The 23,740-nt window shown below is 48.5% G+C and overlaps 2 protein-coding genes across 3 annotated transcripts in view; one reads left to right on the top strand and one right to left on the bottom strand.

Moving 5' to 3' along the window:
• Positions 1-8,072, top strand: part of PIGL (phosphatidylinositol glycan anchor biosynthesis class L) — a 65,230-nt gene extending 57,158 nt beyond the window's left edge. The window contains exons 6-7 of the mRNA XM_029611306.1: positions 6,294-6,427; positions 7,829-8,072. Of these exons, the coding sequence (XP_029467166.1) occupies positions 6,294-6,427; positions 7,829-7,957 (263 nt within the window). The 3' untranslated portion in view covers positions 7,958-8,072. The remainder of the gene's footprint in view (positions 1-6,293; positions 6,428-7,828) is intronic.
• A 1,300-nt stretch (positions 8,073-9,372) lies between these two features.
• On the bottom strand, positions 9,373-13,739 carry CENPV (centromere protein V). Of its 2 annotated transcripts, none has more exons than XM_029611305.1 (5): positions 13,261-13,739; positions 11,896-11,994; positions 11,198-11,267; positions 10,278-10,387; positions 9,373-9,619 (listed from the first exon to the last, which is right to left on the bottom strand). In XM_029611305.1, the coding sequence occupies exons 1-5, from the start codon at positions 13,722-13,724 to the stop codon at positions 9,595-9,597; spliced, it is 768 nt and encodes a 255-aa protein (XP_029467165.1). In that variant the 5' UTR covers positions 13,725-13,739; the 3' UTR covers positions 9,373-9,594. The 2 variants fall into 2 exon arrangements, with proteins under 2 accessions (XP_029467165.1, XP_029467164.1); XM_029611304.1 differs by having other exon boundaries at positions 10,273-10,387.
• Positions 13,740-23,740: the final 10,001 nt, after the last annotated feature.

Genomic DNA, 23,740 nt, shown 5'->3' on the forward strand with positions numbered 1-23,740 from the left:
CACTCTCGCTCCTCTTCCCCCTCGTATCATCCCCCCTGCAACACTCTCGCTCCTCTTCCCCCTCGTATCGTCCCCCCTGCAACACTCTCGCTCCTCTTCCCCCTCGTATCTGCCCCCGCAACACTCGCTCCTCTTCCCCCGTATCGTCCCCCCTGCAACACTCTCGCTCCTCTTCCCCCTCGTATCATCCCCCTGCAACACTCTCGCTCCTCTTCCCCCTCGTATCATCCCCCTGCAACACTCTCGCTCCTCTTCCCCCTCTTATCATCCCCCAGCAACACTCTTGCTCCTCTTCCCCCTCGTATCATCCCCCTGCAACACTCTCGCTCCTCTTCCCCCTCGTATCATCCCCCTGCAACACTCTCGCTCCTCTTCCCCCTCGTATCATCCCCCTGCAAACACTCTCGCTCCTCTTCCCCCTCGTATCCTCCCCCTGCAACACTCTCGCTCCTCTTCCCCCGTATCGTCCCCCCTGCAACACTCTCGCTCCTCTTCCCCTGTATCTGCCCCCGCAACACTCTCGCTCCTCTTCCCCCGTATCATCCCCCAGCAACACTCTCGCTCCTCTTCCCCCTCTTATCATCATCCCCCGCAACACTCTCGCTCCTCTTCCCCCGTATCGTCCCCCCTGCAACACTCTCGCTCCTCTTCCACCGTATCGTCCCCCTGCAACACTCTCGCTCCTCTTCCCCCTCTTATCATCATCCCCTGCAACACTCTTGCTCCTCTTCCCCCGTATCGTCCCCCCTGCAACACTCTCGCTCCTCTTCCCCCTCGTATCATCCCCCTGCAACACTCTTGCTCCTCTTCCCCCTCGTATCATCCCCCTGCAACACTCTCGCTCCTCTTCCCCCGTATCTGCCCCCGCAACACTCTCGCTCCTCTTCCCCCTCGTATCATCCCCCTGCAACACTCTCGCTCCTCTTCCCCCGTATCGTCCCCCCTGCAACACTCTCGCTCCTCTTCCCCCATATCTGCCCCCGCAACACTCTCGCTCCTCTTCCCCCTCATATCATCCCCCTGCAACACTCTCGCTCCTCTTCCCCCTCGTATCATCCCCCTGCAACACTCTCGCTCCTCTTCCCCCTCGTATCATCCCCCTGCAACACTCTCGCTCCTCTTCCCCCTCGTATCATCCCCCTGCAACACTCTCGCTCCTCTTCCTCCTCGTATCATCCCCGCAACACTCTCGCTCCTCTTCCCCCGTATCTGCCCCTGCAACACTCTCGCTCCTCTTCCCCCTCGTATCATCCCCCTGCAACACTCTCGCTCCTCTTCCCCCTCGTATCATCCCCCTGCAACACTCTCGCTCCTCTTCCCCCATATCGTCCCCCCTGCAACACTCTCGCTCCTCTTCCCCTGTATCTGCCCCCGCAACACTCTCGCTCCTCTTCCCCCGTATCATCCCCCAGCAACACTCTCGCTCCTCTTCCCCCTCTTATCATCATCCCCCGCAACACTCTCGCTCCTCTTCCCCCGTATCGTCCCCCCTGCAACACTCTCGCTCCTCTTCTACCGTATCGTCCCCCTGCAACACTCTCGCTCCTCTTCCCCCTCTTATCATCATCCCCTGCAACACTCTTGCTCCTCTTCCCCCGTATCGTCCCCCCTGCAACACTCTCGCTCCTCTTCCCCCTCGTATCATCCCCCTGCAACACTCTTGCTCCTCTTCCCCCTCGTATCATCCCCCTGCAACACTCTCGCTCCTCTTCCCCCGTATCTGCCCCCGCAACACTCTCGCTCCTCTTCCCCCTCGTATCATCCCCCTGCAACACTCTCGCTCCTCTTCCCCCGTATCGTCCCCCCTGCAACACTCTCGCTCCTCTTCCCCCATATCTGCCCCCGCAACACTCTCGCTCCTCTTCCCCCTCATATCATCCCCCTGCAACACTCTCGCTCCTCTTCCCCCTCGTATCATCCCCCTGCAACACTCTCGCTCCTCTTCCCCCTCGTATCATCCCCCTGCAACACTCTCGCTCCTCTTCCCCCTCGTATCATCCCCCTGCAACACTCTCGCTCCTCTTCCCCCTCGTATCATCCCCCTGCAACACTCTCGCTCCTCTTCCTCCGTATCTGCCCCTGCAACACTCTCGCTCCTCTTCCCCCTCGTATCATCCCCCTGCAACACTCTCGCTCCTCTTCCCCCTCGTATCATCCCCCTGCAACACTCTCGCTCCTCTTCCCCCTCGTATCATCCCCCTGCAACACTCTCGCTCCTCTTCCCCCTCGTATCATCCCCCTGCAACACTCTCGCTCCTCTTCCCCCTCGTATCATCCCCCTGCAACACTCTCGCTCCTCTTCCCCCGTATCATCCCCCCTGCAACACTCTCGCTCCTCTTCCCCCGTATCTGCCCCCGCAACACTCTCACTCCTCTTCCCCCGTATCGTCCCCCCTGCAACACTCTCGCTCCTCTTCCCCTGTATCCTACCCCCTGCAACACTCTCGCTCCTCTTCCCCCTCGTATCATATCCCCAACAATCTTGCCCTCGTTCCATTTCAACCCCCCCAATACTTTCACTCCCCTTCCCCAATTGCATCCTCCCCTACACTAACCCCTTCCCCTGCTCATACGTGCTTTTGTACCCCCCTCCCCACACATTCTCTATCGCTAACTCTCTGGCTTAGCCCACCCAGGCATCAACTCAGCTATCGGCCATCATCAGCCGGTTCTCCATTTCCTCCCTCTCTTGCTCACCTTCAAACCTGCAGTGTATGCACTGCCCCAGAACAAGTTTCTTCTTCCTGCATCATGCAACTCTGAGACTGTAATTCGGGCGGTGCCTGAAATCCTGTGGTTCTCAAAATCTTGCAAGAACAGCACAGGAGCTTAGGCCTTGCATGACTGAGAACCACACAGTGCAAGAGGAAAACGGTGCTGGCTCCTCCTCCTTCACGCGCACCACTTTTCATGCAGATGCAGCTGTGCTGTCTTGTTCTCTTGTCATGTGGCCTGGCTGTTTACATTGCTGTACTCACTCGAGCTGGCTCTTCAGAAATTCTGCACACAGGTGAATTGTGTGCAAATTGTGCATTGCGCAGGAATAATAGTATTTATAATGTAATTTGTCAGGTGTGCGGAGCAGAACTTGGTGGTGGAGAGGCTTAAAGATACCAGAATACAGTGGGATATCATGGAAAGATTTTTAGGCCTCTTTGCTGTGAAATTCATGCAAAATATTATGCACAGGAGTAAATCTCTGCAAGAGAGGCAAATATCCCCTGAGCAAGACCTCAAATGCTGTTTTGTTTTCTTTTTTGCAGCAAGCTGAGTATCTCCAGATATTCAGTTACTTATGTGGCTTTGAATTGGTTCATTTTCCAATACTTGATCAAAACTCACTAACAATAGCTAAATAAGTTTGATTCTATTGTTAGCAGGTCTTCAAGTTCACTAAGCAGCAGGGGATTCTGGTATTACTGTGACGGCACAAAATTTAGGGAGGAGCCTTTTGAGATATGAAATGATCCTGCCCAGCCCTGATAAAATGTCTAGGAACTTTGTAACCCCAGAACTTTTCCGAATCAGTGAAGACTGAGATTCACAGAAGGAAGGTTTCCCGTCTGAGTATTGTTTTAATGGGTATTTCCATTTCTGGAGTTTAAGAGTGAACGTCCACATTTTATCATCACAATTCAGAGACAAGTAAATGACATTTGTGTCTTTATCAGATTGAGGGTTTTTTTGCCCCTTTTTATAGTAATGGAGAACTACTTAACAGATCATAAAATTATTGTAGTTGAAACCAACTGAAGTCTAAAAGAGCCAGGTTCACAGCTGCTTAAAGATGCCAGTTTTCAGGGGTACAAAAGTGCTTTCCTTGGAAAACTGTTTTATTAGTTTCAACATAGTAATACAATTTTACAGACACCTGAACGAGTAATAGCTAGAAAAAAAGAAATGTACTTTCTTGCGATTAAAGTATTATTAGAGGGCGCCATCTAGTAGTCATGCCCATGTTAGCACTGCCTTATTTTTCTGAGAGCTCTTTTGGCCTAACCTTAGCACCAATGTACTAAGCCATGCCGACCCTAGCACAGTTTTTACTCCTGTTTCAGTGGAGGTTGGTTTTTTTTTTGCACCAACCTAACCTTGGTATATAATGGGGATTTTAGTGCTGAAAAAAAAACACGCGGCAAAGCAGGAGTTCAACCTGTGCTACAGCTGGCACCAGTACATGCAGATTGCAAGGAACTGGGCATCTTGGCTATTTGTCCTGCAGTGCAAGCAGGCCTGCTAGTGGGGAGGCGGCCTAGCGTGGGTTCTTTTACCTCTAGAAATTTAACTTCTAATCAGAAGCAGGAGTTAAACTTCCTGCAGTAGAGACGAAGCTTAGCCAAGCCTCCTCCAACTCCCCTCATTAAAATTACACAGGCAGGCCGAGCCCACCTGAGTGGACTGAGCCTCCCCTCTCCCACCACTTTCAAACAAATTAGTAGGGCTAGCGGTGGAACCCATCCACCTGGGTACCTTCAAATGCCACCTGCAAAAAAAACAAAGAAATCCTGCCACACCCCCAGGGAAGCCCAGTCCCAGAAGACCTTTACCTCCTTGGGTGGGATCGGTCCCTCCATTGTCGGCTGTCAGTGAAAAGGACCAATTTCCTTTCATAATTCTGAAAGTGAGGCAGCAGTACTGCCGGAGGATTCACCTGCTGGGCCCAGCTAATTTTAAGGGAAGGGAGGGGGATTGAAGCGTGGGAGGGAGGGGCTCCTCCATCCTGCCCAGCCTGGCTTTTTTTTTTTTAAGGTGGATGGGAGGGAGGGGGTTCTACCATGCGGCCAGCCCAGCTCAGTTAATTTTTAAGGTAGGAGGGAGCGATTTGGTCTGCTTGGCTGACAAGTTAATTTTTGAACTTTTTTTTTTGTTCAGCATGGATTTTCTGTTCAAGGCATGCAAAATGGCCGAGTGAAAAAAGCTGTTTAGAAAAAAAAATTATTATTTTTTTTTTTTTACTCCTGGTCTATTTGAATGTCATTAGCTTCCTGCATGGCCATGCAACCCTCTGCCTTTACTGCATGCGTTAAATAAAACCTGCACTAAAATTGAGCTCTGATTTTTAGTGCGGGTTTTATTACATTGGCCCCCACATCACAATAAGATGTGAGTAAAAATGTGCACTAAAATGAGTTAACTCCCAATGCAGTAAGCTAATGGTATGCTGATGCAGCTGGAGTTTAAAAACAAAAAAAAAGACACACACCCACAAATGTGCACACAAAAACATGAATTATGTTTTATGCATACTAAGTTCGGGGTAGATTTTTCACTTCCCGGCGCACACACACACGGACACGCCGATTTTTTACCATGCGTGCGCTGGTGTGCGCATGGTGAAAAATCTGTGGGCCGCACGCACATGCACGTTAGATTTTATAATCCGCACAAGGGGGAGGGGATTTTTGCAACTTCCATGCAACGATGCATTCCGGCCTTCCCCAGTTCCCTACCCCCCTACCCTAACCTCCCTTCCCCTTCCCCTCTCTTCTCCCTAAACCCTACCTTTTTCTTCTTTGTTACACAACTTACTTCAGCTCCCAAGCTGAAGTAAGTTGCGCGTGCCAGCAGCCGGGTCTTTGGGACAGCGAACAATGGCGCTGTCCTGCCCCACCCCTTCGAAGAGGCCCGGCACCAATTCGCGTTCCGAGCCTCATCGAAACTTCACCCAGCATGAGTAAGGCCCGACCACAGTGAAAACGCCGGGATTTACACGTGCAGGTAGTTGAAAATCTACTTGTATGTGTACAAATCATGTGTTTTTTTCACATACATACAGAGTACAGGACTCCTGCACCACAAACGCCAGGTTCAACTACTTAGACCAACATCAGCCCTATAAACTTTACTCCACCCCTGACCAGGAGTTAAGCTTCCAGCATTAAGAAAACTGATCCTTGCAAGGGAGAATAATAGTGAATGCCTTGATTTGCATGAAGGAGCGCTAATTTGTGTACACAGTTTTACTCATATTTCTGCACACATTTTTTGTGCACCAAATTCCTAGTTAAATTGAGAGTAAAGTACACACACAAATGTTCACACAACTGCATTTTATTACATCGGCCTGCTTGTAACATCCCTGCCACTGGCCAAAGCTCATGCAGTGCATCATTCCCATTACCAGGAGGGACTTCCTTGTGATCTAATCTCTTAAAAAACAAATGCGATATCATGGAATCTCATGGTTTGGGCCCAGATTCTGGTGCTTCTCGAGGTTTTTTTTGGGTTTTTTTTGTTGCTTCTGGCTGTCATGCACGTTAATTGACTGGAGATGTGTTCTTTTCTCTCGGAAGGTTGCGCAGTTCTTACGCTGGAGTCTGTGAATATCTTCCGGAAATACATCTCTCTCCTGGATTTGCCAGTCAGCTGCCTCCAGCCCCATGACATCATCTTTGTGCTGTCACAGGAGGAGTACAGACAAGCCAAGGTATGAGCAGACATTGTTGGAGGATTTCCGGTAAAAAGCAGTGGCTGTTCTTGGAGCTACCTGATCACTCATATGCTAAAGGGGTTAAAGCAGCCTTCTGATTGTACAAAGTCGCTGTGTGAGAATGGCACCTTCTGGCTTCCTGCTGCCCCCCCTTGTGACGCCCAGATCTGATCTGTTTTACTGCTTAGAATCACATCTGTACCCTACCGCCCCTTTCCACAGGGAAGTTAGGCCTGGGTACACTATAGGGGAGATGAAGGAAGACAAGGGGAAGGGTGGCTGCCTCTGCTGGCCAAAGACCAACAACCAGGGTATGTCGGGGAGGGGGGGATCCAAGACATCTGAATACGGGTAACCGTGACACCGTGTAAATACATTAAGAAGCTCAGTCTGTATTTCCTGCACAGATCTCATTAGGTGGTGACCACCTCTTGATTTCAAGCTTCTGAGAGAATATCCCGAACCTTTGTATTCTGTTACAATGACTTGCATTGCCGGAAGATCACTTTAAAGCAGCAGTACTGACAAAAACAATTTTTAGATAATTCAGTGGGCAGTTGGATGAAATCAAATCAGTAAGAACTTTTTGCTTGTTCACATTTTTAGTGTGTAAAGTTTGTGAAAGTCTCTCTACTGCATAGTGTTAATGCAGCAACATGGAAATACGTTGGTAGCCAAGGATCACTTGACCCAACCAGTCTGCCCACTTGTTCCCGTCTGCACGCTTCTATTAAAGGATATCTCCCAGCTATTATCCAAACAAGTCTGACCGCCTTTAGGAGATCACGCCTTACGCTTTATGTACTTTTCCCCAATTGTATGTGAGCACGTACCAAAGCTCTACAGCCTCTCTTAACGAGCTTGGCACAGCTGTATTACCTTTGCTTTTCCCTTTTTGACCCGCTGCCATTCTTGGTAGTTTCCATACCTAGACCAACAGCCAGGTAGGTCCGTGCTCTCCACTCCACCTCCATTTCTTTTACCCTACCCCCTTCTGCAGTTCTTACCACTGCCCTCAGCATAGCTGCTCCCACATTCTGAGAAAATCAGCAGGGGAAAGGGAAGACAGCAATGAGCAGCTGAAGAGAGGACTCTGGGCATGGTGCCATGCTAAAAAGTGGCGTGCTTTTTTTCTTTAGAAAATGTAAAAATATTATATTGGTGAAAAAATATTAGGAGAACATAGGAATTAACTCAAAAGAGACAGCAACAGAGCTACGAGACAGGTGTGTTAGAATAAGACGTATTGCTGCTTTAAGCAGTGTAAAGGGTCATTTGCTACAGAGAGACCCAGCTTGTGCCCTGCAGGGTCCATGGTTGCTGGTTCTGCTTGGAGGCTGTGTGGTGTGAAGAGGCAGGAGCCTCAGCTAACAGTGCTTTCATGTCTTCTGTGCTTAGAGTGCCATGAAGTGCCACCGCAGCCAGCTCCTCTGGTTCCGCCACCTCTACCTGCTGTTTTCTCGGTACATGTGGATCAATTCACTCAACTTCCTTTCACATGACGAAAAGAGCTGGATATCCTTCTAATGAACCAGAAGCCTGGAAGCTTTCCTCCCCATGTGAACATTCCTAGAAGTTTGGGTGACATGATTTTATAGTCTGTATATTTTGGTCTCAGGTTATTAAAAAAGATGAAAGCTTGTTGCTATTTTTTCTGGTGTATTCACACACAACACAATGTTCTTTTTATCATGTAAACTGTTAAAAGACAAATGATGTATCCTGTAATGGCATCCAGGCCTTTGTATGCCTTTCTAAGGGGCCGTTGTAATAAGACCCGTGCTGATTTTTCTGCACAGATTTTTTGGGCACACGCAGCAAAATCTAGTGGAAGCATATGCTAATTAGATACACGCATAAAATCTGCACACACCAAACTTACACCCCACAGTGTGCTTAGTAACGCGTGCTCGTGACCCTCTGTAGTAAACTACGCAGACATCCATGCATAAACGCCTCGGATACCCATTGGTGTGTGAACGCCAGCAATTGATTCTCAGGGCAGAAACCTTTCTTTTTGAAAAAAAAAAAAAATTAATTAATGATCCAGAACTTGTTGAGAAGGTGGGTAAAGCAATATCTAACCCCTTCATGATTGGACTCCGACCGCCAACGAGAGTATGAAGTGCAGATCAGCGATTTTGTCTCATTGAGAAGCTGCCTTCTCTCTACCCGTTCTGTCCGCTGCTTGGCTGATCCAGAAAAGCATCAAAAAACTGATCTCCACACCGGCGCTTTCACTTTCCTCCTGTCCTGACCCAGGTGCTAAAATCCCACATTAAAAACCCGCACTAACCCGATCTCAGCGCTAAGGTGGCTTCCTACATTGCCCATGAATAGATAATCACCTCCTTTGCATGTCATTAGCATGCACTCGTGCAGAAAAACCGCGGGTCAGTATGTGCTTTTTTCCGGCACACAAAGCCCTTATTATGTGCCCATATAGGGCTTTGCATGGGAAAATATGCGTACAAACCCGCGGCAGCTTCAGCGCACCTTATTACATCGGCCCCTAAGAGTCCCCCTGGCTTATGCTTTATTGTTTTCCTGCTCCTGACACAAAGTAGCATCCACGACATGCCACCAGCAACCAGTGAGTATCTAAGCAGCAGTGGATTAAGTCTGTCAAGGCCTCAGTACAGCTTCATGCTGGAAGGCCATGCCCACCCCACTGACCTAAGCTAAAGAAATCAGGTGCAGTGCCCAGAACATGAATATAGAATAAATTTAGCACAGTGCAATCATGTATACAACCCTGATGGGCCCCTTGAAAGATAAAGGGCCTGAGTCCACTCCTCAGTGGCTGGATGCAGGAGCATGGGGGCGAGAGGCACATGGGAAGCAGCAACAGAGAATGATAGCCCAGAATCCTTAGTGAGAAACTCAGGAAAGTGCTGCACAGAGTAATCAAGTGATCCATAGATTGAGAGCAAAAACTGGAAAAGATTGCTTAAAAAATATTTATTTCTCAGAATGTGAAGAGAAATGAGACGGTAGAAAAAGACAGTAGCAATGGGGAACCTAGAGACACCAAGCAGGTGTTGGCCAGAGTAGAAAGATTTCAGGATTTGGACATGCCACAGATGGTCTTGTGTTCCCTGATGGCTTTCTCCCACTCCTTCCCATTGATTTGCTCCACATTGATGCTGTGCACGGTCCCATTATCATCCAGGCAGTGGGGAGCCACACCTGGGAATCAAAAAGGGAAGAGTCTGTTTGCAAAAAGTACCATCCTTCCAAGAATTAGCCAGGTCTCTTTAAAATAAGAATGCAAAGGGACTGCAACATTCAAGAGGGAGACATGGCAAGAAAGGATCCCTCTAATACAGGTTCCCAACCCTGTCCTGGGGATCCCCAGCAAGTCAGGTTTTCTCAGGATCTCCACAATGCATATGCATGAGGGAAAATTTGCATGCACTGCCTCCATAACATGCAAATGCTCTCTCATGCATATTCATTGTAGATATCCTGAAAACCCGACTGACTTGGGGGGGGGGGGAGGGGGTCCCCAGGACAGGGTTGTGAACCACTGCTCTAATACAATTGAGCAATTTAATGGCACAATTTATCCTTCCTCCTTTTGGTGATGTTTTGTCACTTATCATGAATGTTCAGTTCTGAATCAATGAGCTTGCATGAGAACTTATAATGCAAGTAAGGAGATCTCACATCCAGCGTGATGAAGGCATCTGATTGGCCAATACCTTTATTGCATCATAATACAGATTTTGGGGTGGTTTTATTAAACCTAAGGAAAAAAAAAGTTCCCCTTTGTAGATCCTTGAGAGCATTTAGGTGGAGGCAGAACTATATTACGTTTCTTCAACATTTATTATACCTACCGTACCCATCTGGGTTGGAACGGGGTGTATAGAAGCTCTGTACCCCGCATGTCTTGCAGAACGTATGCTGGGCTTTGTGAGTGTTGAACGTGTATGTTGTTAAATTGTCTGCACCCTGAACAGAAAAGAAGAAAGATCTTTGTCACCTGTTTTTCTTTACTCATCCAAAGGAGAAATCCAGCAACACTTTAGCAATAAAATTAGCAATGGTCATTACCAGTAAATAACCTGAAAGCAAAAGTGGACAAGATTTGGAGGGAAAAGAGACCAGTGGTATGATGATTGTGAGCGCTCATCTCTTGTGGTGCCATCGGACATCAAACTTCACAACTTGGTTGCAAGGTTATTTATATCTTCTCCACCTTCGAAGAATACCTTTCCTCGAGACTTTGGTCAGGAGGATGAAGTCTACCGCCTGGCCACAGTAAGGGTTTAAACTCAAACAGGGCCCAATAAGGATTAAAAAAAAATAAGCAGTTCTGACTTCTTGCCAAACGTAAAAACCAGGCAAAGAGCCCAGCCCACCGCAGGCTCCCTGTAGGAGCTCCTTAGTCACTGACTCAGCAGAGCCCATGGCTTTTGCCCTCTGCCAACTCTTCTCTGAGCAGAGCAGGGCGTGGCTCTAGGAGGCTGCACTTTTCCAGGGTTGCTGTGCACACCTGCTTGCACTGCCTTCCCAAGTTTTCCTTTGCTTTTCCACCCCTCTACTCAAGTTACCTGGCAGGGCACGTCCGTGCCTCCGTAATTATAAGAGAGAAAAATGCTGATGCGGGAAGTTGAAGAGATGGGTTGGGAAGGAATTTTCTGTCACTGCTGATGGTCCCCCGGGAACTGATTTAAATGCACACTCTGCTTACAAGAACCCATGGCATGGCCGGCAAGCCTGTCATGAGAACATTCTCCGAGTCTGGCACCTCACAAGTACCTTTAACAGCTTGAAGTGGGCAGCAGGGACAATGAAGTGGCGGTTCTGCTTCTTCACACACACGGTGCAGCTGGAAAAGTCAGGAGAAAGCAGACAGAAGGACGTTACAGGGGCACGTGCTCATTGACATTTCTGTTTGCATCCATGAGGGCTCAGGCAGAGGAAAAATAGCAAGGGGGAGCAAGATTCTGCTAAATGTAATGTTACAAATTATTTACTATCCGCCATTCACTCAAAATGGGTTACATCTTACTAGAACATTAGCTTACAAACAGGTCATTTGTAGCTTTGCATTACAAAGGGGTAAGCAATTTTAAATAGCAGCAAAATCACTATGCGGGTTGCCAACATAAGGGGTGTCTCAGGCCTAACTCTAAATAGATCAACAATCCTAACTAAGCTCTAACTCTAAGAATAACTCCACAGCAAAACTAATAACATACAGTTCCCTTTTCTCTGCTATGGTGACAAGCAGCGGCAGTCATGTTCATATTCTGCAGGGTAAGACCCTTTGATGCTAAGAATAAACACATTAAGCAACTGCTTAGGGCCCATCCCCACTCCCAACTCTTTCATAAGGACTAGCCTGAGGGCCTCTAGTGAGCCAGCAAAGCCTCTGACCTCCTCCCCTCTGACAGTATGGCTTCCTCCTGGGGGGCCCCTGGCAGCTGCAAGAAGAGGGAACCAGCAGCACTTACTTGCAATCAAAGACATGCAGGTCGGTAGAAGCCCAGACTTCGAAGCGCACAGCTCCACAGTGACAGCCTCCTGTGTGCTTGACCAGCCCTTTGTACTCACTGCAGCAGAGAAAAGGGTTGTCAAACAGATGGAGACTACACGGATACACAAGTATTGGGAAGAATTACTTGGGTTTTAATTAGCCCCAAATCCTTGCTTTCACAGTATTACTCTAACATCACCATTACAAGGAAACCATCCTCTGCTCCAGCTTGTACAGATGCTGGGAGAAAAAAAACTCTTACTCAGATTCCCTTTTGCAGTTCTAATATTATTTTCTCTGATGATTATTTCCAAGCTTGTATTCCAGGCATTTTCGAAGGCCACAATACAGAAGACCTCCCCCCCCCCAACCATTACTGGCAGAACTGGTGCCATGAAAATCCAGATACCTGCAGGCCTCGCGCTCTTCTCCTGGTTGTGTGAAAGTGAAGGGTGCATGCATATAGTGCATTTATAGTGGGTGAAATCAACCTAAAGTGGGATAAAACAGACGCTCATACTGAGTGCCTGTTTTAAGTGTGGGTGCACGGCTACATCTCCTGGGTGCCCGCTGTATTTGAGCGCTAGGAATGCACAATTTTTCCCTAGCGTCCCCTTTTTAATGCAGCAAATCATTAAAGTATTGCATCGGGTGCCCGAGATGGGGCTGTTTGTGCATTAGGAGAACAGGTGTCTTATTTCATCAGTTTGTATAAGTTTGGGGGCTGCACATCTCTAAAAACTATTTTGGGCATGCAAATGTGCTGCTTCCCCCTCCCCCCCCCCCCCCAAATTAATTCAACCAATGTAAAACATTTAAATGACTGAGCAGGCTGTGAAGGCTGGTTGTCCAGGCAAATGACCCTGATGCCCAGATGCGTGCTTCCCCTCTCCCCGGCCTTGATGCACAGCTGCCGTTCACCCCGCAAGATCTTGATCTGCACTGATCCTCGTCCCAGGTGCCACTTGCCTTGGGTGCTTTCTTGTCAGCCCGACAAAGGTCATCTATTCTCTACCCTGCACAGGATAATGAGATGACCAGAGACAAGATTTGATTGTAAAGTCTCTTCTAGCAATTGTGTTAAAGGAAAATGGTACTGTGTGACTTTCCCCCCTCCCTTCCTGCGTGTCCCTGCCCCTTTCTGCTCGGTGTCCACCTGCCGACTCTCCGCCTGCCAGAATCCTACAGGACCCAGCCTGACCTGGCCTTCTAGCTCGGGAAACGAAGGGGGGATCTGCTGGACTTTAACCCGCCCCATTCAGTGCCGCTTCTTCCGTGGGCGAAGGAAATTGCTGGAGCCGAGCCCCTCGCCCGTTCTTCCCCCCTGCCCCAGATTACTCACAAGGCATCCAGCAGCAGTTTGGCCGCCGCCTCGGGGCTCAGGTTGCGCTGCTTCTGGAAGCTGAGCCAGCGCTGCCTCTGCGCCCCCAGCTCCAGCAGCATGTGCGGCTGCTCCTCGGCCGGCGGGGCGGGTTTCCTGCCCCTTCCCCTGCCTTTCGTCGGGGGCAGCACCAAGCCCGGGCTCCCCCGGGATTGCGCCGTCGCCGCCCCCTTGCCTGCTGCTGTTTTTCTGGACTTCACCATCTTCTCCTTGCAATCAGACGGCGATCTTTGCACGGAGCGGCCCAGGCTCCTGCGCTGGTCTTCCAGCAGGGGGCGGCAGAGAGCTCCGTACCTGAGCCGCCTCTTGGAAGAATAAAGTGATCTGGGGAGCAGGCACTGCCAGACTCGGTCTGCCCTGACCTGAAAGACAGCTTCTGCTGGGACATGGCCAGAAGATAGTTCTAGCCTTACAGACGGGTCCATTTCGGGGCTCCTTTTACGGAGGTCCTGTAAAATGTATGGCTGGTTAGCAGCCCTGCCAGCCTTGCAGGGCTGGAAGTAACCTGTGACCGCCCTTGTGAAATGATTTGGTCCATCTCCTGCAGGAGACCATCTGTAACCCTTCAGGGAGCCAGGGATGCATTTCCCAACGGATGAAATGCAGTCGATGGGAATAAATGATTTATTTACTAGGGTTGTGAATTTACAGTATTTGTTTTTAATGAATGCCAAAAATGCAACAAATAAGTTTGTTCCTAATGGAACAAACTGAAAATAGCCTCCTACAAAAATGCCCACAAAATTTTGGGTATGTTCGTATTTGTAGCATTTAAAAATGCCTGGGCCTTCCTGGCCAAAAAAAACGACCCGGAGCTGAACCGTAGCCCAAGCCCAGGCTGTGCCTGATGCTGAGGCTGGCTCTAGCGCCAAGACTAGGCCCAGGCCAGGCATCTAGACCTGGCATTTTAAAAATAGGCATATCCACCAAAAGAACGATACCAAAACGACAGCACTTGGATGCCTTTCCACTGAAGCCAGCCACACTGGAGAAAGGCACCAAAGTGTTATCACTCTGGTATCATCCTCTGGGCAGAAAATAGCCATTTTAAAACACCCAGACCTGGGGAGGAGCAGCTCAGCCTTACTTCTGCCTGTTTATTTATTTAATTTATTTATTTTAAGTTTTTCTATACCGGCATCCAGGATCTGAGAATGGGGTAAGTGGGAGCTAGAGTAGGAGCTCCCCAGCCCCAGCAGTTTTAGGAGGAGGGCCCTGCCTAGGCATTGGTGCTGGACCCAGCCCGGGCATGGACATAAGCTTCGGTGCCATACCCAAGCAATATTTTTGCCTGGGAAGGCCCAGCCAGGGCTATTGGAGGCCTTTATTTATTTTATTATTTTTTGTAATTGGTTCATTTTTGTTGTTTTGTTTTTCCAGTTTGGCAAACAAAATGAACCAAAAAAACATTAAACAAACTGAATAAAAATTAATTTGACAAACCCCCCCCCCCCCCCAAAAAAAAAAAAAAAGAACCAAACTGAAAATTTGGGGGTTGCATATCCCTATTATTTCCTAAGCAGAATGAGGATGTGGGATTCATCTCGTAATACAATGGTGAGGGCAATGTTCAGAGCCAGTTACCTTGGTAAATTCATTTGTCCAAGAATTGCCCTTTGTCAGGCCGATACAGAAAAACCCACAGGAGAGCCAGCGAGCGCCCGCTCTCCCGATGCGCGCCCAGGCCACTCTCCTGGGCGCGCGATTTAGTAAAAAAAATATGTAAATGAGGGCCTGTGATAAAAGGAGGCGCTAGGGACACTAGCGCGTCCCTAGCGCCTCCTTTTTGACAGGAGCGGTGGCTGTCAGCGGGTTTGACAGCCGATGCTCAATTTTTCCGGCGTCGGTTCTCAAGCCCGCTGACAGCCACAGGTTCGGAAAACGGACGCCGGCAAAATTGAGCGCCCGTCTTCCAACCCGCGGGCCGCGGACAGATTTTTAATTTTTTTTACTTTTGGGGCCTCCGACTTAATATCGCTATGATATTAAGTCAGAGGGTGTACAGAAAAGCAGTTTTTTCTGCTTTTCTGTACACTTCCCTGGTGCCGGACGAAATTAACGCCTACCTTTGGCAGACATTAATTTCTGAAAGTAAAATGTGCGGCTTGGCTGCACATTTTACTTTCTGGATTGCGCGGGAATGACTAATAGGCCCATCAACATGCATTTGCATGTTGTATAAGGAATACAAATAGCCAGGGCCGCCATCAGGGCAGTATTCTTGGGCCTGCAGTATGGGGCCCCAGGATCTACTGCCACATATGGGGGCCCGCAGCCGCCAGGCGGCAGGTGCGCTTGGGGGATGTATTAGTTCATGGCAAAGAGGCCCACTGAGGCTCTCTCCGACAGTCTGTCGCCCAGGGGCCTACTGAAACCTGGAGCCGGCCCTGGGTGCGGGCCCCAGAGAAGGGAGAGAATCAATGCTATGCGTGTCTTTTAGACACACATAGCATTGATTTACAGAGCACCGCAGACAGAGACTCGTCCGCGCGCTCTGTCCTGCCAGCGTTCACTGTCTGACGCGGCTGTGACGTCACCGCCGCGTCAGACAGTATGGGGCCTCAAAATTCCTGATGGCGGCCCTGCAAATAGCGTGTCGAAAACGCGTGGCCAAACGCAGGCTAACAGTGCGCTCCACCAGAGCGCACTTTACTGTATCAGCCCGTATGTGCCTGAAAAGCATGTGCAGGCTCACAACATGGTACTTTAGCTGCATTAAAGCAGGGCCTTCCCGGGGAGGAAAAATACATGCACAGAATGAGATTTTCAAATCTATGCACATTCTTCCCCCTCCTTTCCTCTCCCTGCAGAAAAAGGAGGTGCAAAGTCCACAGAGGCATTTGTGTCGATGCACCTGTGTACGTCAATTTTCAAAGAAAAACAAAGTGCATGGTTTTCTTTGAAAATTGCCAACCAGGTCCATGGATGCAGAACTACCCACAGACTTTACTGTGGAAAATTGCTCCTTAAAATTCCCTCCAGGTCAGGTCGCAGTGTCAGGCCTGGGTCTGGGGCAAGATCCTGGTTGCAGCATTGGGCCTGGGTCCAGGCTGAGGGCCTGGCATCGGGATCGAGTCTCCGGGTCGGGTTGCGGCATCTGGCCTGGTTCAGGGCCCCAGCCTAGGTTGAAGCCCTGGTGTCTGGACCCGGTCTCCAGGTCGGGTTTCAGCCTCTGTCCTCGGTCCAGAACAAGGCCCCATCATCAGGACCAGGCCTCCAGGTCAGGCTGAAGCCTCAGTCTTGAGTAGGCCGAGATCGTGGCCACCTACTGCACCATCAGCCTATGTAAGGTCGAGGCCGAAGCTGGCAGACCTCCACCACTTCAGGTAAGTGGGGGCCAGGAGGGGGGGATCCCAGCCCCAGCATTTTTTCAGGTGGACAGGCAGAAGGCCCCTGAAGCTTCATTTTCATTTTTTGGCCGTTTTTTGAGGTTTCTTTAAATTGTTTGATTTGTTTTTTTCTCACGAATGAAAACAAATCAATCCATGAACTGAAATTCAGGGGAAAAAACCTCCCGAAAACGAACCAAAAACGAAAACAAATTTTTTTCTCCTGCACATCCCTAAACTTCAGTCAAATCCTCTCTCAGTCATCTCTTCTCCAAGCTAAAGAGCCCTAATATATTTAGCCTTTCTCCATAAGGGTGATTTTCCATCCCCTTTATCATTTTTGTCACCCTTCTCTACACTTTTTCTATGTCTGCTAAGGCTTTCTTGAGACGGGACGAGCAGAACTGCACACAATATTCGAGGTGCATTATGAAATTCTCAGTTTTGTTCTGTGTTCCCTTCCAAATAATTCCTAACATTCTGTTTGCCTTTTTCACCACCATCACACACTGTGCTGAAGAGTCCAAGGTCCTTTTCCTGGGTGACTCCTAACATCATGTACCTGTACAGATGGGATTATTCTTCCCTGCATGCATTCTTTGCACTTCTTCACATTAAATTGCATCTGCCATTCAGTTGCCCAACTCCTAATATCACAAGGTCCTTCTGTAGTTCTTCCAGTCTGTTGATGTTTTAATGACTCGAAACAATTTTGTCATCTGCACATTTGGCCCCCTTACTCATCGTTCCTTTCTCCAAATCATTAATGAATATGCTAAATAGCACAGAACCCAATACAAATCCTGGGGCCCTCCACTAATGACTTTTCTCCATTTGGAAAACTGACCATTTAGTTCTTCCCTCTGTTTCCTTTCATCCAGTTACCAGTCCAAAATAGGACATTGACCCTGATACCATGACCTCCCAATTTACTGAAGAATATCTCAGGATGGACTTTGTCAAATGCCTTCTGAAAATCCAAATACACTATATCAACCAGCTCATCTTTATCCACTTGTTTTACACCCTTCCAAAGAGGCAGACGTTTTATTACATATATTTGCCTGTAGGCAGTATTCAACTATTCCCTGTATGTACCTGGATCAGTCCAGACTCCTGGGTTTTGCATCCCTGACAGCAGATGGAGACAGAGAAAGTTTTACTGGCACTGCTACATAACCACTTATGCCACTTGCAGTTCCCCAGTATTTCTCTGTCTCCAGCAGATGGTGGATGGTGCAAAACCTGCAGTTCTGCAGTCAAGAGACCAAAATTTTGTTCTTTTTTGCTCAGAGTATGAGCTTTCCTCCCAAAGAGTGGTGGGTCCTGGTGGGACCATCCCTGTCAGTTGAAGTGGACGAGCAGGGGATCAGTGATCCTTATGTAGGCTCGATCCTGATTCCATGGGGTGTAAATCTGGTGGTCCAGATCCCTCCCCTTCACAAGGCTGCTCTGGATTAGCATAGCTGGTTTTTGGGCTGTCTCTTTTTATTTTGTTGGACAGTTCTGTGCTCCAGCCACTGAATAAAGTTAAAAAAAAAAAAAGAGAAGCTGCTCAGAGCTAGCCCACTTCCTACCTCTTTGCTGGGGCGGATGGTGAGTACAGCGCGGTACTTTCTGCATCGGCGGCTTAAGAACATAAGAACATGCCATACTGGGTCAGACCAATGTCCATCAAGCCCAGCATCCTGTTTCCAACAGTGGCCAATCCAGACCATAAGAACCTGGCAAGTACCCAAAAACTAAGTCTATTCCATGTTACCGTTGCTAGTAATAGCAGTGGCTATTTTCTAAGTCAATTTAATTAACAGCAGGTAATGGACTTCTCCCCCAAGAACTTATCCAATCCTTTTTTAAACACAGCTATACTAACTGCACTAACCACATCCTCTGGCAACAAATTCCAGAGTTTAATTGTGCGTTGAGTAAAAATGAACTTTCTCCGATTAGTTTTAAATGTGCCACATGCTAACTTCATGAGTGCCCCTTAGTCTTTCTATTATCCGAAAGAGTAAATAACCGATTCACATCTACCCATTCTAGATCTCTCATGATTTTAAACACCTCTATCATATCCCCCCTCAGCTGTCTCTTCTCCAAGCTGAAAAGTCCTAACCTCTTTAGTCTTTCCTCATAGGGGAGCTGTTCCATTCCCTTTATCATTTTGGTCGCCCTTCTTTGTACTTTCTCCATCGCAATTATATCTTTTTTGAGATGCAGCGACCAGAATTGTACACAGTATTCAAGGTGCGGTCTCACCATGGAGCGATACAGAGGCATTATGACATTTTCCGTTTTATTCATCATTCCCTTTCTAATTCCCAACATTCTGTTTGCTTTTTTGACTGCCGCAGCACACTGAACCGACGATTTCAATGTGTTATCCACTATGACGCCTAGATCTCTTTCTTGGGTGGTAGCACCTAATATGGAACCTAACATTATGTAACTATGGCATGGGTTATTTTTCCCTATATGCATCACCTTGCACTTATCCACATTAAATTTCATCTGCCATTTGGATGCCCAATTTTCCAGTCTCAGAGGATCTTCCTGCAATTTATCACAATCTGCTTGTGATGTAACTACTCTGAACAATTTTGTATCATCTGCAGATTTGATTACCTCACTCGTCGTATTTCTTTCCAGATCATTTATAAATATATTGCAAAGTAAGGATCCCAATACAGATCCCTGACGCACTCCACTGCCTACTCCCTTCCACTGAGAAAATTGTCCATTTAATCCTACTCTCTGTTTCCTGTCTTTTAGCCAGTTTGTAATCCACGAAAGGACATCGCCACCTATCCCATGACTTTTTACTTTTCCTAGAAATCTCTCATGAGGAACTTTGTCAAACGTCTTCTGAAAATCCAAGTACACTACTACCTCTACCGGTTCAGCTTTATCCACATGTTTATTAACTCCTTCAAAAAAGTGAAGCAGATTTGTGAGGCAAGATTTGCCTTGGATAAAGCCATGCTGACTTTGTTCCATTAAACCATGTCTTTCTATATGTTCTGTGATTTTGATGTTTAGAACACTTTCCACTATTTTTCCTGGCACTAGGCTAACCAGTGTTGTGTTCCGCGGCCGTGGCATCCCACAACCGCGGCCCCCTACCTTGGTCGTGGCGTTCCTTCGCCGCGGGAGCCCCAGGGGAGGGCTCCAATTCAGGCCGTCGCCCCCGCGCGGCCTCCGGTGCTGCTCGCTGCAGGGGGAGCCGTCCTGCTCCCCCCTCACGGCGTCCAGCGGCGTCTCTCCTCCGCGGGCCGATATCCAAGATGGCCGCCACCATCCTTAGGCACGAGGCCGCGCCTCCTCTACAAATTTAAAGGGACCTAATCCCTTTAAATGGCTTCACCTGTTCTCTATCAGCTAGAGCAGGGGAAATATAAAAGGCAGCTTCCTCTGCTCATCCAGTGACTTGGCAACGTTCCATGTAGTCTAGTCTGCTTGCTTCGGTGAGTTCCTTGAGCTTTGGATCTTGTTCCTGTTTCGTCTTGATGTTCCCGGTTCCTGACTTCGGATTGGCCTACGGTGATTCTCTGGTATGTGACTTCGGACTGGCAAGTGGTGATCCTTCGGTGTGTGACCTCGTACTGGTGAGCGACGACCCTCTGGCACTCGACCTACGACTCCTTCCAGACTACTGTCTCCAAGGGCCCACCTAAATCCCAGCGGCCCGGGTCCCTACGGGCTCCTCCTGGGGGGACCGCGGGCTTCCAGGGCAAAGCTCCAGTCAGCCCTTGCACCGTCATCCTGACCTCTCAAAGGTCCGCCTAAGTTCCAGCGGTCTGGGTCCCTACGGGCTCCTCCTGGGGGGACCATAGACTTCCAGGGGTGAAGACACAGCTTCTCTTCCCGTCTCTTCATCCGCCTCCGCAGTCACATCAGTCTCTAGTGCCCAGGATCAGCTGGTCCCATCTCCTGCTCTGCCTCGCCACCCGACGAGAGAACCTACGGATCGTCCGAAAGGTATACCATCCTCCCGTCGGCCAAGGGTTCACAAGCCTGAGCATAACAACTGGTCTGTAGTTTCCTGGATTGCCCCTGGAGCCCTTTTTAAATATTGGGGTTACATTAGCTATCCTCCAGTCTTCAGGTACAATGGATGATTTTAATGATAGGTTACAAATTTTTACTAATAGATCTGAAATTTCATTTTTTAGTTCCTTCAGAACTCTGGAGTGTATACTATCCGGTCCAGGTGATTTACTACTCTTCAGTTTGTCAGTCAGGCCTACCACATCTTCTAGGTTCACCATGATTTGGTTCAGTCCACCTGAATCATTACCCATGAAAACCTTCTCCAGTACAGGTACCTCCCCAACATCCTCTTCAGTAAACACCGAAGCAAAGAAATCATTTAATCTTTCCCCGATGGCCTTATCTTCTCTAAGTGCCCCTTTAACCCCTCAATCATCTAACGGTCTAACTGACTCCCTCACAGGCTTTCTGCTTCGGATATATTTTAAAAAGTTTTTATTGTGAGTTTTTGCGTCTAAGGCCAACTTTTCAAATTCTCTCTTAGCCTGTCTTATCAATGTCTTACATTTAACTTGCCAAGCTTATGCATTATCCTATTTTCTTCTGTTGGATCCTTCTTCCAACTGGGGCTGAGATGAGTTTACCGCCGCAGTTTACAGATGGTGTGCGGCTCAGCACACGTGCATCTCAAATCGCTTCAGCTGCTACTCTGTGTGTTCCACTGGCGATGAGGGGCCGTCGGAGATTCCTTGGGCCGTGAAGAGAAGGAAAATGTCGCCCATTGCTGTTCCTCCAGCACCGCAGTCTGAGCACCGGCTGGAGGACCTGTTTCCTTTCGGCACAGGAACCGTGGACATTTTGAAAGCTCATACAATTTGGGCTGCGCAGGCAGAGGGGGAGGGGGATTTCCCTCCGAGGCTCTCTCCGGTCTCTTCAGGCCTCAAGGGAGAGCAGGAGAGAGCAGAGGAGGAATTTAATCCTCCTTTGTCTGTCCCTGGTCCTGCTAAGCCCGTGGCTGGTACCCCAAGACCTTTTTCTTCTGATTTTGTGTTGCTCTTGTATGAGGCCTATTTGGCTCAGCAGGAGGTGGTGGCTTCTGGTATGGGGGCCCAGACCTGTCCTGCTGAGGGTCCCAAATGCAGTTTATCCCAGAAGAACGGCCCACGGGGGCTCAGCGCTTGTTAGGTCCGGTTCCATCTCAAGGGGTACCAGCTGAAAGTTCCGATGGCTCCAAGGAGGCTCCAGATTTTCTGAGGTGCCCCCAGTGCACGGCCTGTTGGATGATCCGGAGACGGTTGGGGTGGATATGGGGGATGATCCGGAGGAGATCCCAGTTTCTGTGGAGGATGACCCTAAGGTGTTCTGCCTTTTCCATAAGGAAAGCTTCTGCCATTAATCCCTCAGGATTTAGAGGAGCTTGGGGTCAAGGTCCCACAGGAGGACCCTGGCTGATCCAGTCCTGGACTGCTTGTGGGGCCTGGCAAAAGCCTTCCCTTATCATAAGTCTGTCAAGAAGCTTGTGGATCAAGAGTGGAGAATTCCTGATTCCGGTTTAGGGGTCAGGAGGGCTATGGCGAAACTTTATCCTTTGCCTGAGCAGATGTTGTACCTGTTTTCCCTACCCAAGGTTGATGCGGCTGTTTCAGCTGTTACCAAGAAGACAACCATTCCGGTTGCGGGGTCCACAGCACTAAAGGATGTTCAGGATTGGAAGCTGGAGGATTTTTGAAGTGTCGGCTTTAAGTTTAATGGCTGCCATTTGTTCCAGTTTTATGCAGCGGGCATGTCTGCGTTGGGTGCAGCACCTGCAAGATGCTAAGGCTAAGCCTGGTGAGGAAGCGTTTAAGGCTGAGAATTTAGAAGCGGCCATGGCTTATGTTGCTGATGTTCTGTATGACCTGGTGAGGACCTCCTCTAGGGTCATGGTGTCTGCTGTGTCGGCCAGGAGGTTATTATGGTTGCGTAATTGGTCGGCGGATGTGTCATCCAAGTCTCAACTAGGCTCTTTGCCTTTCAAGGGTTGTCTCTTGTTTGGGGAGGACCTGGAGGAATTGATGAAGAGTTTGGGCAAGAATAAGGTTCACAAGCTGCCTGAGGATAAACCTAAGGGCAGGAGATTTTTTCAGGCTCATTCCCGTTTTCAAGACACTAGAAAGGTTTGCCCGGCAAAAACAGTGGCAGATCCGCAGAGGCACGTTTTGCTCTGTAGCCAGTCTTGGGGTCAGTCCTTTCCGGGAGGTCAGAGGCCCTGCCAAGACACCGCAAGTGGTAGCACAGCCGGGTCTAAGCCTTCACAATAAGGCGAGGCCGGTCCACTCTGTCACTCCTTTTGTAGGAGGTCGCTTGGCATGGTTTTACAAGGAGTGGACCGAGATTACGGAGGATCAGTGGTTCCTCAGTGTAGTAAGAGATGGCTACATCTTAGAATTTGCTCGGCCCATCTGGGATTTGTTTCTGGTTCCCTTTGCAGTCCTATAGGCAAGCGTCTGGTGGTTTGGGAGACTCTGGACCAGTTGCAGAAGCTAGGGCCAGTAATTCTGGTTCCGCATGAAGAAAGAGGCTCAGGAAGGTATTCCATTTACTTTGTGGTTCCAAAAAAGGAAGGGACTTTTCATCTGATCCTAGATTTAAAGAGGGTAACGGCGGCACTCAAGGTGCCGCGTTTCCGGATGGAAATCCTGAGGTCGGTCATAGCAGCAGTCCACAAGGGCGAGTTCCTGGCCTCTTTGGACTTGAGGCGTATCTGCTTATCAGATTATCAGAGGTTTCTGCAGTTCATGGTTCTATTTTATTTATTTATTTATAGATTCTTTTATACCGCGGTACGTATAATTATACATCACCTCGGTTTACAGTGAAACAATAAATTAGCAACAGGCTTTACATATAACAGTTTAAACAGTAGAACATTTAACCGCTACAACCTTTACAGTAAAGAAAAACGGGTTCAATGGTAATATGCTAACTTTATTAACTATAATAACCATATGATATTAATGTTCAAGAATTACGTATGAGTCATTAACTGTCAAAGGCAAAGTCCAAATGTTATATTAAAGTCAATAAACAGAGGTTGTATGAATGATGGTGGGAAAAGATTAGCAGTATGATAAAAATAAATG

Source organism: Rhinatrema bivittatum, chromosome 8 (genome assembly GCF_901001135.1).
Source record: "Rhinatrema bivittatum chromosome 8, aRhiBiv1.1, whole genome shotgun sequence".
NCBI classification, from domain to species: domain Eukaryota; kingdom Metazoa; phylum Chordata; class Amphibia; order Gymnophiona; family Rhinatrematidae; genus Rhinatrema; species Rhinatrema bivittatum.

Excerpts from the sequence above, each read along its gene's own strand:
- CENPV (XM_029611304.1), bottom strand. The coding sequence starts at position 13,724 with ATGGACCCGTCTGTAAGGCTAGAACTATCTTCTGGCCATGTCCCAGCA. Across the intron at positions 11,268-11,895 it reads CTGCATGTCTTTGATTGCAA|CTGCACCGTGTGTGTGAAGA; the intron begins GTAAGTGCTGCT and ends TGACTTTTCCAG. Across the intron at positions 9,620-10,272 it reads TTCCAACCCAGATGGGTACG|GTGTGGCTCCCCACTGCCTG; the intron begins GTAGGTATAATA and ends TTTGATTCCCAG.